This window comes from Solanum verrucosum, unplaced genomic scaffold (genome assembly GCF_900185275.1).
Source record: "Solanum verrucosum unplaced genomic scaffold, falcon-dt-bn FXZP01000257.1, whole genome shotgun sequence".
Taxonomy (NCBI): domain Eukaryota; kingdom Viridiplantae; phylum Streptophyta; class Magnoliopsida; order Solanales; family Solanaceae; genus Solanum; species Solanum verrucosum.
In genome coordinates this window covers 2,397,768-2,415,570 of record NW_026020539.1, presented here as the reverse complement: position 1 = coordinate 2,415,570, position 17,803 = coordinate 2,397,768, and the positions used below count along the sequence as shown (strand labels likewise).

Here is a 17,803-nt window from a genome sequence, read left to right as displayed (position 1 = left end):
TTGAGTAGCTTGGACTTGCATGAGAGTATGTCTTGCATGATAGCTTGGTCTAGCATAATGAGGTGCTTTTCCTTAATAGCCTTTAATTGGTAAATCGTAACCATTCATGTGTGATGACTTGTCTTGGACTAGTAAAGAAGTACTTTTCCATGAATAGTAGAGATAGCTAAAGAGGGACTAGTCCCCAATCAAAGTAGCATGTTTATGATGAATCAATGTTACTTCAATGAAGTATAGTAAGTATGTTTTAATATGAGATTTGTTTGAATAATGTATGATTAGCTTGGACTGTTGCTAGAGTTGCCTTCCTTGATATGTATGACTAGAGGTGGATTTCCCAAGTCTTAGCTAAGGATAAGTTGAGGTTACTTGAGAAGTGATCCTCTTACATTATGATGATCTATGTGCATTAATTATGCCTATGACTATGTTGTTATCTCTTATGGTTGTGGCTTATGTCTTATGTTGACTAATGTTTATGTTATGCATATGATGATGTTTATGCTAGCTATCATATTTAGTACATTTTGTACTAACACATACTCTTGCCTACATTCTTATCAAATGTAGGGTCCGGCGATATTGACTTCGATCCCCGTAGCTAGGATCTTAGTAGAACCAGGATTGAAGTTTTGGTGAGTCCTCATAGTATTCGAGGAGATAGCCACCATGTTCTTATGTCTTTCATTTTATGTTTATAACTATTATATGGGCTGCGTCCCAAGGATATTCATGTTTTAGATGGTTTGAGACAAGTGTATTAGACTTCCACTCGTTTTATAAAAGACTTTGATGTTATTGAAATATTTAAAATTTCTACACATTTCTATTATCTTATGTTATGAAAGCTAAGTGGCTTATATGCTGCCTCTCGGGGTCTTGTATGCCATGTTACGTCTAGGGTGCATTGTTGCTTCCAATTGCACACGCAAGTGTACGTGGTCGCGCAAGTAATATAGTGGCCCTAAAAGAGCCGGATTATTGAACCCAAAGGACTTGTCAATTAATTATTCTTACTAAATTATACTAATTCTAATTATTTATTTAAGTGGGGGATTTCAAAGATGAATATATATTAACTAAACTAAAAAGAAAGAATAAATAACTAAATGATAGATATTTAACACAATCAATGAATGAATCGATCTATGATTTAACTAATAATCATGTTTAGCATCAATTTCATCAACTTATTTGATTATCTAGTTGCTGATTCACGGGGTTAATAATATAGTCATGATCTCCCGACCTCTAACCCTCTACCACAACTGACAGTCTAACTACTTTGTTGAGCGGGGATAGACTGAACCAATTATGGAGCATTACGTTGTCTTCCCTTATTTGAGCCAAGAAAGGCACCTAGGTATATCCCTATCCTAGATACAAATTAATTCAAGTGATATTCAAGAAAAAATTATGCTTCTTATATTCCACATTCTATCCCTCTATTCCTCTCTTGAGTTCAAAAGAAGACAATAAATTTATTTTAATGGTTATCAAGCATCAAAATAGTAATCACAAGAACATAAGAACAACCAATATGAAATAGATACTTGTCCAATTAATTCCATTAGGATCAAGTTCACTCTTGAAAGACTCACATATCCTGGTAGAGCAAATATTTGAAGGTTCCAAACTAATTTTTTTTTTTGAAATATATTATATGAAGTCTATCATGAAGAAATTCAGTAAATAAATAACAATAGTGCAAGTACAAATTTACCCGGAATGAAGAAGAAAAACAAATGTCCATTGTCTAGAATTATTATTACCCTTACATTCACCTATTGTGTTGTTCTGGCTAGATGTAGGCGTCTCTCCTGTCACGTTTCTTTGAGTAGATGCACATTCGCCTAATCTATTGCTCTAATTAGATATTACACGAGGTGTTTCAAAATGAACAAATGGAGTACTACCATGAGCTGATGTTTGAACATGAGGCGAACTAGTAGGAGCTAATGTTTGAAATTGGTTAATATGATCTGGTCCAACAGAAGAATTGATACCACCTTGTTGAGAATTAGTTATGGAAATGGGAACAGTAGGCATATAAACTCAACTTGTGCTACCTCAACCTCTAATTGAGGTCTTGCTTACACGAGTTGTGTTACCTCGACCTCTGCCTCACATCATGTCTACAAGAAAAATAACTTCAAGATTGCATAAGTCCATACATTCCCAAACAAGAGAAGAAAAAGAAAAAAATTATCAGGTAAGCTTCCAAGTAAAATATAGATAACTTGGAAAATTCATCATATCATTACATTACAGCTTGCAATCACAATATTTCTTTTAACCCAGGTGGAGTTGCTAAGAAGCAACCAACTAATAGTCACCCTCTACTTCTCTCTGACTTTCTTTTCTCTTAATGGTTTTAGTTCATGCAACATTCAGTGTCGATAAATCAGTTGTCTAACAAATTCCAAACTAGACCAAAATGCAACCCAACAATATGTGATAGTCAAGTACTTAAGTCTAAGATTTTTTTATGGGAAGTCATATTTTCTAAGGGAAGAAAAACCATAATTAAAAGCACACTAGAAACGAACAAATAATTGATGGCGACAAGCATTGGATTTCGTCAGAACTCAAGAAATCAGACCATCATTCAGTGATAATGAAGCCAATTGATCAGCAACATCACTTCTCCATATCCTACTATACATCTAAAACAAGAATGCATTCATATCTACTATCATATTGAAAATCTCAAGCCTAGAATCAATATTAAATGCCCCAGATGGAGTAATCCAGCCCTGGTAGATTTAAACTTAGCACTGATGGGTGCAGTAAAGTTAACCCATGTAATGCAAATGGAGGGGGTATTCTTAGAATGGCAACATGATTATGGCTTTTATCAATTACTATGGCCAATGCTCCAACAATATCGCTGAAGCTAAGGCTATTCTTCATGGACTTCAATGGTGCGCTCACAATGGATACTATGATAAAATTGTAGAATTAGAATCTTTAGTTATCATTAGAATGATCAATACTGACTCTAATGTTACTTGGCATGTAGATCATATCATCAGAGAAATTAGTTACCTGAAGATTCAAGAAAACTACACATTTGCGAGGTGAACAACATTGTTGATGGTCTTACCAACTTGGGAGAAAGCACAAGGCATATACAATCTTCACACAAGATATGAATCTACCTTTGAGAATTAAAAACTGGTTGAAGAATGATATTCTCAAATACCTAAATGTCACGATCTGAGCCTACACCCAGGACCTGACCGACACTTTAGAACCATTGTTGGTCCCCAAGAGAACCCTCATCCTGGCTGACTATAAGCGGAAAACTAAATTGAGCATACATAAGCATCAAATTGAAAGAAACGTTTAAAAATAGTTTACTGAATCTCAACACTTCGCTGAATATACTTAGTATGAAACATAAGTTTTAAATAAAATATCTGAAACTGAAAGACTCTCCAAAACTGTCTATATATAAAGCATCTACTATATATAGACGAGTGTCGGGACAAGACCCATGACTCCTCAAAAGAACTACTACTAAAAACTCATAAAACTAGAGTACTCTGAAAGCAAGGTAGTCTTACTCATAAGTAGACGAGTGGATGATGTGATCTCAATAGACTCTTGTTGAGGATCCTAATAACATGTATCTGCATCATTAAAAGATGCATGTCGAATGACATCAGTACATTGAATGTAAGAGTATGTAATATAGCTGAATACAAATAAGTGAAATAAAGGATTGCAATAGATAACAATGAACTCAAGTTGAATGTAAAGAAATAAATGAGTAAAATCATTTAATCTTTATTAAATACTTTCTCATCTCTGAACTCAACATTTTAAGTGATATATAAAAACACACTTTAACTCTATTTGAGAGATTCTCTCACCGATAACCATCACTATAAGCTACGTGATGATATAACATGTCACCCACGCTGCTAGAACTGTCATATACCTTACCGGGGTATAGAACACCTCAACTAAGTGGATCCACTAAGCTATGCTTAAAAACATTAAGGAATCATCTAAAAAGTATGACCCTTTACCCATGTTGGCATACATGGTTTATGGGGGCTATGAGTTGTTTGAACTCTCCCCCATATCGGCGCTCAATACTACTCCCAACAATATATACTCATGCACATATATATGTTAAAAAACATAATTCTTCTTCTGGTTTAAGATAATTTCTCAAACTACCCTCTTAAAAGAGGTAACTACTCTATAAATAACTTTTGTACTCATAACTCATTTAGAAATCTCAATTTCTCTTTTATCAATGTAAAAAATGTTGCTTCAAGGAATACATAGTCCCCTTATACTCATACTTGATAACTCTTTCTCAAAAACATTTCAAAATCATATTATAATATGATCATTGATGACTCGGGAAGTCATACTGCATAAACATTGATGGTATATCTAGATACCATACTGATTAAACATTTATGGCATACTCGATTGTCATACTAATCATATTTTTAGAAACTCTTTCTCAAAACTCATCTTTACTTCCTCAAAACTCAATTTAAAACTCAAGTGTTGACTTTAAAAACTTCTCAAAATTTATAACTCAATTCATAGGGTTCATGCGGAATTATGGACATGAACGATTCAAATCAGGAATCTTAATAGCAATATGGAAACTCAATACTCAGAACTCAAGAACGCAAGAACTCAAGGACACTACTCATCTCAAGAATACTCAATTCATATGATTCATGTTGAAATATAGACATGAATGAATCAACTCAAGAATCTTAATGCATAACATATAGAAATTCAATAACTAGGAATAGAACTTCAAAAAGAATCAAGAACTCAAGAACTCAAAATCAACTTATCTCAAGAATTCTCAAATCTAGGAATAGAATCCTAGATTTCTCTTTTACTGATTTGAAAGTAGATGTAGGGCGTGAGGACGAACTAGTACAATACTATGATAGCCTTACATACCTTTCATCATTTTAATAAAATAATTGCATCACTTTTGAAGGTTGGATACTAATGTTGTTTACTTATAAAATTATTTTAGAAGGAATTCTATTGGGATCCTTCCATTGATAGTGAAGTGAAGATACTATGGCATAAGAAGGCAGGGAGAAGGTACATTGATTTTATTTCTTGCATAAAAAAAGAAGCAATCCAAATATGTTCTGGAAGAAACATGGGAAAGTTGGATGAGATTTTGGAAAGATCCCAAGGTTATTGAAAATTCAAAAATAAATTCAAGAAATCGTTGTGGTGGTCAGAATGCAGTTGCAAAGGGGACTCACACGGGAGGCTCTATTACTATTGGAGAGCATCGCAAAAGACTTGTAAGTATATTTTCGCACACCCTTAATTTACTTTATATGCACAATCTTAACCCTTCAAAACATTGAAGCGCCTTTGTATTATGTTTGCAATCCCTCAATTCGAGACTAGAAAATGCTTCCTCCTTAATACTTCAATAAGAAAGGACTGACAATTGTTCTTGCATTTGAGCCTTCTCTTTGTAACATTGAGGGATATCATCATATCATTTCTGCATTTCCTACAATTGGTTAACCAATTTTCTGCTTTGATATTTAATCTTGAGAATTAAATTCTTGGAGCTGCTCTTCTGCACACTGTACTGACTTAGGAAATCCACGTCTTGTTGGTGGGGGTTTGTTTATGAAGGGGGTTGCTTACTATAAGATGAAATCAAATCAAGTATTGATCATCAATGTAAAAGATGAGATCCTACAACTATAACTTTACATGTTCAAGTAGGGAGGCATGGATCCTTAACACAAATGACAAGTGAGGTGTGTTATGATACTGATAATAACGTAGTGGAATATTTTCATAGCAAACATAGATGAGAAGCTCTACATGCACCGAGAGTTTAGCTGGCTCTTAACCATGATACATGGTGTCAATGAGTACCAACTGTGAATAGGAATAGTAGTAGATAATAGTGTATTAAGCAGACATCCCATATAATCTTGTGTGTGCTAGGCAGTGTCTTGCTTTTTGAACAAACGACACTCCACAACACGCGGATGTCAAAATATAACAGAGGCAACGAGCATTATGTTTGTACCTTGAGTGATGATAATTGATGTTTTATCCAAAGGGAGTTTGATAAAGTGAAGCATTCAGGCAACATGTGAAGTGTCTCTGTTATTGATAAGGCTTTGTTGCTATAATTGTATAGAACTTCTTTTTTACTTATTTGGTTGTCATGTACACTTGTGGTGATGGGTTTGTTTTACCACACACTAAATGTTTTAGACTCGAATTACTTCTTACTCAACCAAATTCAATGATCGTCATTTCTCGCCTTGATATGCTTGCTCGTCGTTTTGGGTTCAAACAATATGAAGCAGGGAAGTATCACTCCAACAAAAATAACTTTTAGCGGCAATAAATATAGACATTAATAAAGAGTGCTAAAGTATTTACCGCCATTAGTTAAGTGCCATTAGAACCAATGTCGCTAAAGGCTTTAGGGACATATACAAAAAGTGCTAATTGCCGCTAAAAATATACATGTAGCGGCAATTAAGCTATTACCGTTAATTAATTGCCGCTAATGATCACTTTTGATGTAGTGTATATTCTCAAATTTCCTCATGTTTTTAAGGTATTTAAACACCCAGTTAAGAGAATATTATATTCCAAGCTTACTCGTAAATCATTGCTTCAAATTGAGCAAGCAAAACTAGCACTTTTAGCTCAATTTCCTCAAGCTATAACCCATTTACTAAAGCTTTTGTTGTTTTCGAATGCAAGGAGGTTAAGGTTAGAACATGTTAGGATTGCAAGGAAAGATTTTGGTTTACCTGATGATTTTGAGTTTTCTGTGATTTTGAAGTATCCCAAGTATTTTAGATTGTTTGATGCTAAAGAGACTAGTAATAAGTATATTGAGGTTGTTGAAAGAGACCCACGATTAACCGTCTTTAAATCCCAAGTATTTTCACATTTTCATATGTTTTTTTAAATTTTTCCTTGTATAGGCTATTGCAAAGGGTCGAGATTCAACACCAAGTGAGTTACATTTGCAAGTCCATACACATGGTCATGATGAAAAATCTTTTGTTGGTGAACGAGCTCGAATTGTACATGTAAGTCCAATATTCTATAATTACATTCACTTTATATATTCGTTGGTGGGAAAATTGTGTAAATCATTTTTTTCAGTTAACAACATCTCTCTCTATCTTTCCCCATTTTTTACCCAAAGAATGATAGGTATACAACTACTTATTGTTTGGACATCATAATAATTGAATTGCTCAGTGAAGGTGCCACCAATTTTAATGTTTCTGAAATAACTTGACATAGTCAGGTCTTCATATATATATGGCACAATAAATACTTTAAGTACAATCTTGGCATAAACTAGATCTGACTATTGTTATTGTTGTGGTTGTTATTAATGAATTTAATTGTTTATCATTCTCTTTAATAGGGAAAGTGTCTAGAAATATTATAGAATCAATCACAAACTCAATCTAATGTTGATCTATTGCAAGCATATTAGCCAGCCACATGAGGGGAAAAGAAAAGAAGGATATATGGTCTTGGATCGCAAGCAAAATCATTTTACGGGAAGAATTTTTGTGCCTCAGCTTTTGGATATGATGTTTCATCCTTGATACCATGTACGAATGCTCAAACAACAACAACAGAAAATTTGGATGACTTTATGACGCGATTGATTCCCCCACTGACTGATCACATGCTTCTGTACTTGTTGAACAGGTACATGGATTGATTTCTTCGACCTCATCTAAGCCAAACACTCATATGACACCTGTAATTCCTACTCCAACTAATATTGATGAGGCCAATGCATCGGTTTCTGAGTAAGATTGTGGTTCTCCGATCTCTCTTAATTAGTTTTGTTGGCTAAATATTTTTTTTGTTGCAAAAACTTTCGGTTTTTTTTTTGCTTGGAAATTATCGTTGGGGTTGTTTTAAACTTGGTTATACACTCTTTAGTTATTTGTGTTTTGGGTCTTCTAGAATATTAGTTTCTATGAATTAAGTTAATTTTGCAACTTTATAATATCTGTTTGAATATGATTTGCGATAATATTTTTGTCACTAATGTATTTAAAAATTAATGGCGACAAAATTTTGCGAAATCCGTCAATATTTTCATCACTATAAAAAGGTAGAAATGTATAAAAATTAATGGCGATGAAATTAGCGACGGATTTGCGATAATGTTTTTGTCGCTATAAGAAGGTAGAAATGTACAAGAAGTAATGGCGACAGAATTAGCAACGGATTTGTGACAATATTTTTGTAGCTACAAGAAAGGTAGAAATGTACAAGAAGTAATGGCGACAGAATTAGCAACGGATTTGTGACAATATTTTTGTAGCTACAAGAAAGGTAGAAATGTATAAAAAGTGATAGTGACGAAATTAACGACAAATTTCCAGTCATCAATACGATAACACGACGAAATAGCTTATAAAATTTGCGACAAAAAGTACAAATGTAACGACGTTTTTTTTTGGTCATTAGTTTTAACAACGGAAGAGATCCGTCGTGCATCCGTCGCTAAACTTACGACGGATTTGTATTTTTGTTGCTAAATGGTTAGCTACGTACATTATACCAACGGACGAATTTCCGTCGCTAAACCAAAATAGCGACGGAATAAGCTATTTAGCGACGAATTTTGCCCGTCGCTAAACACTGTTTTTTTTGTAGTGTGTTGTGGCTGTAGCCCGAGGGAGAGAACTGATAAGAGGCCGTGGTAGAGATCGGGAGAAATCCCACCAGGGGTAGAGGTCAAGGAGCTAGCCAGCCAGGTCTTACGATACGATTTATTGACCAAGGAGAATAACAAAAATAACAATAATATATTCAGCATAATCTCACAAGTGAAATTTGAAAAGGTTAAAATGTAAGTAGTTTAGTTCCCCTAATTTGTAAAAGTAAAGAAACTATTCTCGATAGACCCTCGATACAAATTCAATATAATCTCATAAGTAGAGTCACAATTACCTCTCTATAAAATGACATACTCTAATTTTAATGTAGTATTTGAAGAAAAAAACAACTTATATTCATAAATCAATGTCTTTCTTATTATTTTTATATTTTCTTATATTATTAGTAGTATTAGTTTTGCTTGAAGAAATCGTTTTGCTCAGTAAATGCGTAAAATTTGAACGGTTTTGAAAAGTAAAACTATACTTTATAAAGTACTTTTCTAGCTTTACACAACCAATGTCATGTATTAAAATTTGTAAGCCATTACAAACGACAATAATAAAAGTAATTGATAAACATTAAATGCTAAGAAATATTTTTAGATGTGAACTAATGTTCGAATAAAAGTGAAGAAGCCAGTAATAATCAATTAATGTGTTAGATAAAAAAGAGGTGAAAAAAATATTTTTATGAATGATTACGTATAATAAGCATTTGTGGTCTTACCTTTTTTCTAATCACTCATAACACTCATTCCTCCGTGCAATTTAGGGATGACAATTGAACGGGTTGAATTAAATTTGGGTGAGTCATAATGGATCAAGGCAACAAGGGGATCAAAACCCAACCAAATCCATATTTTTGCTTGGGTCAAAACGAGCTAGGTAATAGGTTATAAAATAGGTCAAGACCCAACACAATTCAATTTTTACTAAGTTTTAATTTCATTTGTTCTTTTAAAATAGTTTAGTCCCTAATAAAATTATTTTTTCTTTATTATGACTATATATAACATATTGAATAGTTAAAAACATTAAAAAAAAATTACCAGATCTCTCAATAAGTCAATTTTAGGTTACATATCAACCCAATTTTTAATGGATTAAAATGGATTGGATTGAAATAAATTGATCTAATAAATGATCAGATCAATAATCTGTCCAAACTTAAACAGGTTGAATTTGAATTTTTTTTTTCACCCTAATGCAACCCTCACACTCCTATCCTTTAGTGTTTTCTAAACCAAGAGCATATGCACTTTGATGGCAAAAGGAAATTTTTTTTATTCAATAAGCTTTTCTTGAACCAGACTAGATTATATACAAATGTTATTGGGACAATAACTTTTTCCTTGTATATTAAAGCATAACTTAATCACTTATAATTTTCTGAAAAAATATTTCCGAGTACCAAACATACCCTACATGAGAAGTGTTTGTTTATTATATTTTTATTGTTATAAGAGAGACATATGGTAGAGCAAGAAACAATAAATAATTGGGAGGCATATGAATATGTGACTTGTGAGGTGTGTTGCCATGTGAAAATTGCAAATGCTCATCAAAGATCCAGCCTTTTCTTACCTTGGCTCCTAAGTCCTTTAATTATGCTTTAACAAACTCTTTTCCTCAATATATATTTCTATAATAATTAATAAAAAAAAGTCACTTTTTTGTTTGCATTTTTCAGTACCATCTTATTCACACACAAAAACAGGTTAACACAACTATCAACTTACCAAAATTTATCATCAAAGCATGTCGTGCAATCGGTTTCAGTTCTAAATATAATTTTTTTAATAGAGAGCACTTTCTCCTAAATGGAGCCTTATATGGAGCAAATATAAATTAGTTGAATTTCAATGCAAATACAAAATATCGATTTTTTCTATTTGCAATAAATTTTAAAATTAAACTACAATCGCAAATAAAATATGAAGAAACATGATTTTATTGATAAATAGTGCGGGTATTCAATTATGTTCCTCCCTTGATTCTTCTCTCGTGGATTTGATATCTTTATGAATATTCCATGAATTTGTGGAACATTCAAGATGCTTTTTCAAGGGAATATAGTACTCTTCATATATGCATGAAGTAGGGTTTAATGTTGAGTAGCCTCCAACAATCCTAATTGGAATTGAACACACCTAGTATAGTTTCAACTCGAATTAAACACATCTTGTAGAGTCCCATAAAATTTCAAATATCTAAAATTATATTTAATTCAAACTAACAAAATATAATTTATATATACAGAGAATCGTGACTAGCTTAAGGGTTAGTAAATTTTATATAATTTTGTGAATATTTATAAAAAATTGCCTTTTTTTTCTTCTAATTGAAGGATATATACACAATAACCAAATATAACTTCTTTTTACCTTATTTTGGAACAAGAAAGTTGCAAGCAATCGTCAATAACTTGATTATAAATTAGGATATGGAGTGATTTCATTCAAGAAATTAATAATTTTAAAAAATTGCTTTATAAATAATAAATTTAATTGGAAAATATGTATAATAGAAACTCAAATCAAGGTACCAAAAAGGAAAAGTCTTTAAGCGTGAGAAAATATAATTAGATCAAAATAGAATGAAAATCATGTAACAAAATGATCTCCATAAATTAGGGGAATTAATTTTTATCAATTTTTAATCACAATTTATAATATAAGAATAAGAGTCCCTAGACTGTGAATTGTGTATACGCCTAAAATCATTAGGAGTTTAACTTATATGTACTAATAACGTGTAAAACAAGAACAAGCTAAGGGAGTTAATGGCAGGTGTAACTCTATTTAATACTTATCCCGTTTGAAAAAAATCAAGAGATAATTTATCACTTAATTTCTAATTATCCTTATTTTTAACTATGATCATTTCCAATAATATTAAATTTATTATAATAAAAGGGTAATATATTTAATTTATTATTTTATTAATTATTATTTAATGAATACGTTAAATTAAACATGAACAAGTTAAAATATACGAAAAAGGTAACATTATTGATCGAATGCAACAAACAATAAATGGTAGTAAATAATTTACTTTCTATAGCATAAACCCAAATAATTAACAACTATTTTGGTATTGGTCAATTATTTACAAATTCTCTTAATTGGGAAATTATTGAATCTAATATCCTTACTGTACTAGAACTTATTTATTTTTTCAAAATTAAATTCTTTACTGAAAATTAAAAGACCTTAAATAAATAAATCTCCTCATTTGTAATCCCTCCCTTCACACACACACACACACACACACACACACACACATATATATATATATTAATTATTTCAACCCCTTTACACCATAATTCTTGCTTCTTCTTTTCTCATCTGAAAATAAAAAATGGTGAAAATATTTATTGAGGAGTTTAGATATTTTCTTGTTATTATTTTAGCAGTGTTAATTGGGTCATCAGAAACAAATGGTTGTGATTTATTTGAAGGAAATTGGATTATTGATAATTCATATCCATTGTATGATTCAAAAGCTTGTCCAATTATAAGGAGTGAATTTGATTGCATCAAATTTGGAAGAACAAATCTTGATTATCTCAAATATAGATGGCAGCCCCTTAATGGTTGTGTTTTGCCCAGGTTCATCTCTATCTCTCTATTCCGTTTTATATGACTTACTTTTCTTTAAGTTACTTGTGTTGTGTTGATAGTATCGAGGTAAATTTCATAGATAATCAAATAACTATAACTTTTTTTCACTATATTCTCTAAGTAGTTTAAAGAAAATAAATTGTTTGTACACACTATAGACTTTACCTCTATCTTGATAACTCAAATACAACAAATCAAAATATTCATGAAAAAAAATTATTTTCATTAAAGTCACATAACTATATTTTCTACTAAATAAGGAAAACTCAACTCAAAGGTTATGTGAGTTCATAACCTGTGGTTCTCCTTTGAACTTTTGTTCAATTGATCAATGAATATGTCGAAGGAAATTACAATGGAGCATTACCTATTTATGTTCAACAACTAAAATGAACATGTTAGAAATAAAGACAAGGGACGGATTATCTATTCTGAACGTGTCCAGCAAACTTCTTTATTCTGAATTCTTTAATTCAGAATTAATCAAATCTCTCCAATAGATGTGTTCTCTACAATGTATTTTATTGATAAATATATTTAAAATGTTTTCCTAATTAAAAATGATTTGACTAAAATTAAAGTAAGTTTCCAACCAAGACATTTCAATAATATATTTCTTCACAAAGAATAAATATCAAAGTGGTGGGGGAGGGATTTGATGCGAATTGTGTTTATTCAAATATTTGATCAAATAATATAATAATATAAATGTTATGGACATATTTTTCTTTACTATTTTAACAATTTAATTTAATTTTGTGAGTTTTTGGAATAATTTGTAGATTTGATGGGAAAGCATTTTTGGAAGAATTCAAAGGAAAGAAAATAATGTATATTGGGGATTCTTTGAGTCTAAACATTTATGAATCCCTTTTGTGCTTGCTTCATGCTGCTGTCCCAGAAGCAAAATTCAATCAAGTAATACTTAGAGAAAATGTCACTGTTACATTTCTGGTAAGTTTTTTTTTTAAAAAAAAATTATGCAGTACTTTACTTATGGATTTCTATTATTAGGAAATTGCAATATATACAACTCTTTAGCACAGTCCTTTATTAAAACGCTACTCTTATGTAACAATTCAAAATACGTATAGGAGACTTATATAACAAATCTATTGTAAATATTCTTTTAGTTAACTATTTTTCAATTTGTTTGTCTTAGGTATATTTTGGACCGGACAATCAAAGGATATTATTTTTGGCTGTGTGATTATATAGTTTCTAAATATGTAAAACAAAAAAAGTAAAAAAAAAATTAGTTTGAACCCTCGTATTCCAAATCAAGTCACACAAATTGAAACAAATTAAAGAAAGTATATGTTTTACATTATTGCCTCTAGATTTGTGTATGTGTTTTATTGAAATAAAAACCTAAAGTATTTTTTATTTTCTTAAATTTGCAGGATTATGGAGTTGAAATAGTATTATTTCATTCGAACCTTTTAGTAGACATTGAAGTCGAAAAAATTGGACGTGTGTTGAAACTAGATTCAATTAAAGATGGACAAATTTGGAAGAATTTTGACATTTTGATATTCAATACTTGGCTTTGGTATGCAAGAAGACCACCTGGACAACAGTATGTTCATTATTATTTCAACTTCTTTTTTATTTTCAATTTACTCAGTCTGATCAAGAAGTTAAGGTTTCACGTGAAAATAATCTCTTGCTAAAATACAAAATAAGATAATAGCCGAACGTTTTAAAAACCTCATGACCATGAACTAGTGCATGTATCACACTATATCTTTTAATAAAATGAGTTTTACTATGTGCGAATATTGGTTGTAGGTGGGATTTTGTTGAATATAATGGCCAAATATTGAAAGATATGGATCGGGTCGAAGCTTTCCGGGCTGGGCTAAAAACATGGGCCAAATGGGTTGAAACAGATGTGGATACAACAAAAACCAAAGTTTTCTTTCAAGGAACATCTCCAGCCCATTACCAGTAAGAACTTTTCATTCATATAATTTTATTTTTATTTTGAGCAATAATATTTCTTTTTCATTTTATGTTATAAATCTCTTTTCAAGAATAAAATTGAAATAAAAGTTGGAGATAGAATATATTTTAAACAAGAGTATATATCCTTAACTGATTGTTTAGGTTTTCCTAATTGCTAACTTAATTTAAGAGAACATAATAGCTTTATTTTCATGATATTTACTGACCTAAAACTTGCTCGAGTTTATTTGTCACCTTAACAAAATAAACTAACTTAAATGGTGTAGTTGTTATGAATATAACTAAGATGGAAGACTTATGTGGGAATATGTCAAATTACATTTGAGACTCTAAAGATGTCAATATATAAAATAGTAAAATAATCTATTAGGATGATGCTATGAAGTTGTCTCATTATTTCTTAGTTGCTTTAGATTAATTTTGGAACCTCCCTTCTCTCTTTTAATTTCTTGTTCTTCCCTTGGAAGATTTGTTACTAGTTTGTCGTAATTATAATAACAAACTATGATGGTTGAAGAATGGAAAAATCTTACATCTGTAATTAATGAGACATGTGGTATCCTTATTAAGGCTTAGGTAAAACTAACTCTTTTGAACTAGTTTCTGGTGTGAGTCTGATGTTGGCCCCCTAAATTAAATTATCCACGCTCTAGAGATGTCTAGTACTGAGCGTGAGATGGGGTGTTAAAAGAATGAAAAAGTAATAATGATGGACATCTTCTATGTTGTTTTTGTATTGTACATGAGCAGTGGATCAGAATGGGGTGAATCAACAGTGAACAGTTGCTTGAATGAAACAACTCCAGTCAATGGATCAACATACCCAAGTGGATTACCAATTGCTCTGGACATAGTGAAACAAGTATTAAAGGACATGTCAAAGCCAATAGTTAATTTACTTGACATAACAAAGCTATCACAACTAAGAAAAGATGGACATCCTAGCATATACAGTGGCAGAGATGGCTTGGATTGTACACATTGGTGCATTGGTGGTGTTCCTGATACTTGGAATCAAATTCTTTATTCTCTACTTTAAATAAAAAACAAATTGATTTATCATTTTGTTAACATATAGTGGAATAAATAAATAAATGCATTTTTTCTTAACTTAAATATGATGATGAGTTGGGATCATAGGAGCTGCCTATTGTTCCATTTTTGTTGTTACTAAAAGTACACATTCCTCTTCTAAGTGTGAAACGATATACAAAAAATAATTATACTTATTCATTTGTGTCAAGATAACATATATATTTTCTCCTCCTTTATTCAGATTTGAAATAGAAAGCTACACAAGTGATGTTTCTAACATAAATTTTTACTCACCCACATGGGTTGTTTACAACTAACTAAATAATTAACCCTAATTGTCAACAAATCCAAATGAAAATTCATATCACTCAACCATGATTAATTAACCATTAAAAAGTGTATATATAAGACATATGTTTTATATTCATTGACTTGACGTAAACTTTTCCCTACTTACTCTATAAGCGAAAATTTCCTCTTTCATTTCTAAGATCTAATAAAATAAACCTCAAGCAAGTTATTTTTCCTCAAAGGAGAAAGTGTGTGCGCTAAAGCTATTATTAATAACTGTAATCCAGACCTAGGAAGGGCCAGACGTGAATCAGAAAGAGTAATTTTTCTCATAGGAAAAAGGGTGCACACTAAAGCTAGAGCAACTCTTTTTCACGATATAAGTGTAATTTCATTAATTCAAACTTTTAGAGTCGAAATAATCAAGAATCTTTAATTAAATGTAAATTAATGATCATATGTTCATTCATCATATAATTAAGAATTTGTACCCCTCATTCATGTACTAATTTCGTATTGGTTTTTAATGACAAAAAAGATACCATGACAAATTGTCTAGCTCATGCATGTGCTTAAATAACCTTTCCAATTTTATCACATTATTCTTTCATCTCATTTTCTCAATTAGCATAAACTTCAATGCTTCTTATATATTTACATTTCCCATTTAGTTAATTAAGCATTTGAAAATGGTAATTAAAATAAACTTGTTCATAAGCAACCAAAAAAGCTATCATATTAATTAGTCCTAATAGCAATCAACGTGTCATATAATTACCTCTACCACACATGAATCTCTGCCTTTCTGATGAACACTCTATGTTGAACACTCTGTGCGCGAGGTAAATTAGTTGTTTTGATTTTGATGACATTATAAAATTCTCAATTGTTACAATATTGTGCCTCTCTTTTTCAAATTTGGTTTTGCTTAGAAAGAGATATTGTACTAATTAAAAAGATGGCTAAGGGTGTGAATAGTACTTTAGTATATATTCTTGGTGCAAGGTGAGTATCCAAACATACTTTGTCAAACAGAATTTATGGAACATGCCATTAAATAAAAGCCTCTGCTAACAACATTCAACAAAAAATTTCTCATAATTTGGAAGTGCAACTATCACCCAAGAGATGGACAATATAAGAATTCTATCTAAAACAAAATGCTTATGTGATATCGACAACTTACAGGTAATATAGGTGAAGCTATGTGTATATTTATTATGCATCCAAAACAAAAAATATAAGATTCACACAGGTAGACATGAAAAGACCTCAAACTAAACTTAAGGAAAACTATCAAGATACATAGTATAATTCATAAAATGATTCAATGAGTTGTCTAGCTACCACATTTGATGTTCTTATCTAGGTAGAATACTATCATATAAAAAGTAGATGATGAATTCATACAATAATTTATTTTTCACTTATCATGGAAGATTAGATTTGGGTCTCCAAAGTTGAAGTCACAAAAGGATGTGAATGTCGTGCTACCCATTATCTGTGTTAATGATCAGAAGTACAAAAAAAATAAAAATAAAAAAACTCTATTAACAACATTTTAATTCCTACTTGTAGGATTATACTGAATTTGTACAGTTAGTCAATCTGAGACAAGGAAACCAATAAACTCCATAAACGGTTACATTAGCCAATTTAGACTAGTAAAACAGTTTGTCAACAACTTAATAAGGCAAAGAAGATATAGTTATACCCAATAGCCTTCAACAGCAGAAAACAAGTAAGACCACCAAGTGGCTTTAGTACAAGTTACAACCATCTATTTCAGGTTAACATACAAAAAAAAAAAAACTTAAATACATTCAACTAATTCTTGGTCATTTCTTGCGCAAATCAGCTATATCAGACCTTTTCCAAATCAGTATTTAAGTAGTAGGGGATGAACTTTGAAGACTACTTTAAGTAGTATAATCAATTAGGTAATAGACCCACAGTGAGTGTAATAATTCTTTCAATTTCGAGAATAAAATAAAAACAAAATTTAGGTGGCCTGTATTGCATAATTTTTTAATCTTAAATGAAACTATAACATCACTGTAGATTTTAGTGGTGAAAGGGTATACCTTCTCGAGACGATCTTTCTTAAAGTATATGGTTGTCATTGTTGGATGACGATCAAAGAAAACTCATTAATTGAAAGAGTAAAGTTTAATTAACAAAGGCCAGAGT

The 17,803-nt window shown here is 31.1% G+C and overlaps 1 protein-coding gene across 1 annotated transcript; it reads left to right on the top strand.

Annotated features, from left to right (window-relative positions):
• The first annotated feature begins 12,037 nt into the window (after positions 1-12,037).
• Positions 12,038-15,326, top strand: LOC125809960 (protein trichome birefringence-like 38). The gene is made up of 5 exons (XM_049489491.1): positions 12,038-12,307; positions 13,102-13,273; positions 13,723-13,898; positions 14,111-14,269; positions 15,038-15,326. The coding sequence occupies exons 1-5, from the start codon at positions 12,057-12,059 to the stop codon at positions 15,324-15,326; spliced, it is 1,047 nt and encodes a 348-aa protein (XP_049345448.1). The 5' UTR covers positions 12,038-12,056.
• The last annotated feature ends 2,477 nt before the right edge of the window (positions 15,327-17,803 follow it).

What these genes read in the sequence shown, in the direction of transcription:
- LOC125809960 (XM_049489491.1), top strand. Translation starts at nt 12,057, where the DNA reads ATGGTGAAAATATTTATTGAGGAGTTTAGATATTTTCTTGTTATTATT. An exon ending in AGAAGACCACCTGGACAACA is followed by an intron (nt 13,899 to 14,110) that starts GTATGTTCATTA and finishes TATTGGTTGTAG; the next exon opens with GTGGGATTTTGTTGAATATA. An exon ending in ACATCTCCAGCCCATTACCA is followed by an intron (nt 14,270 to 15,037) that starts GTAAGAACTTTT and finishes GTACATGAGCAG; the next exon opens with TGGATCAGAATGGGGTGAAT.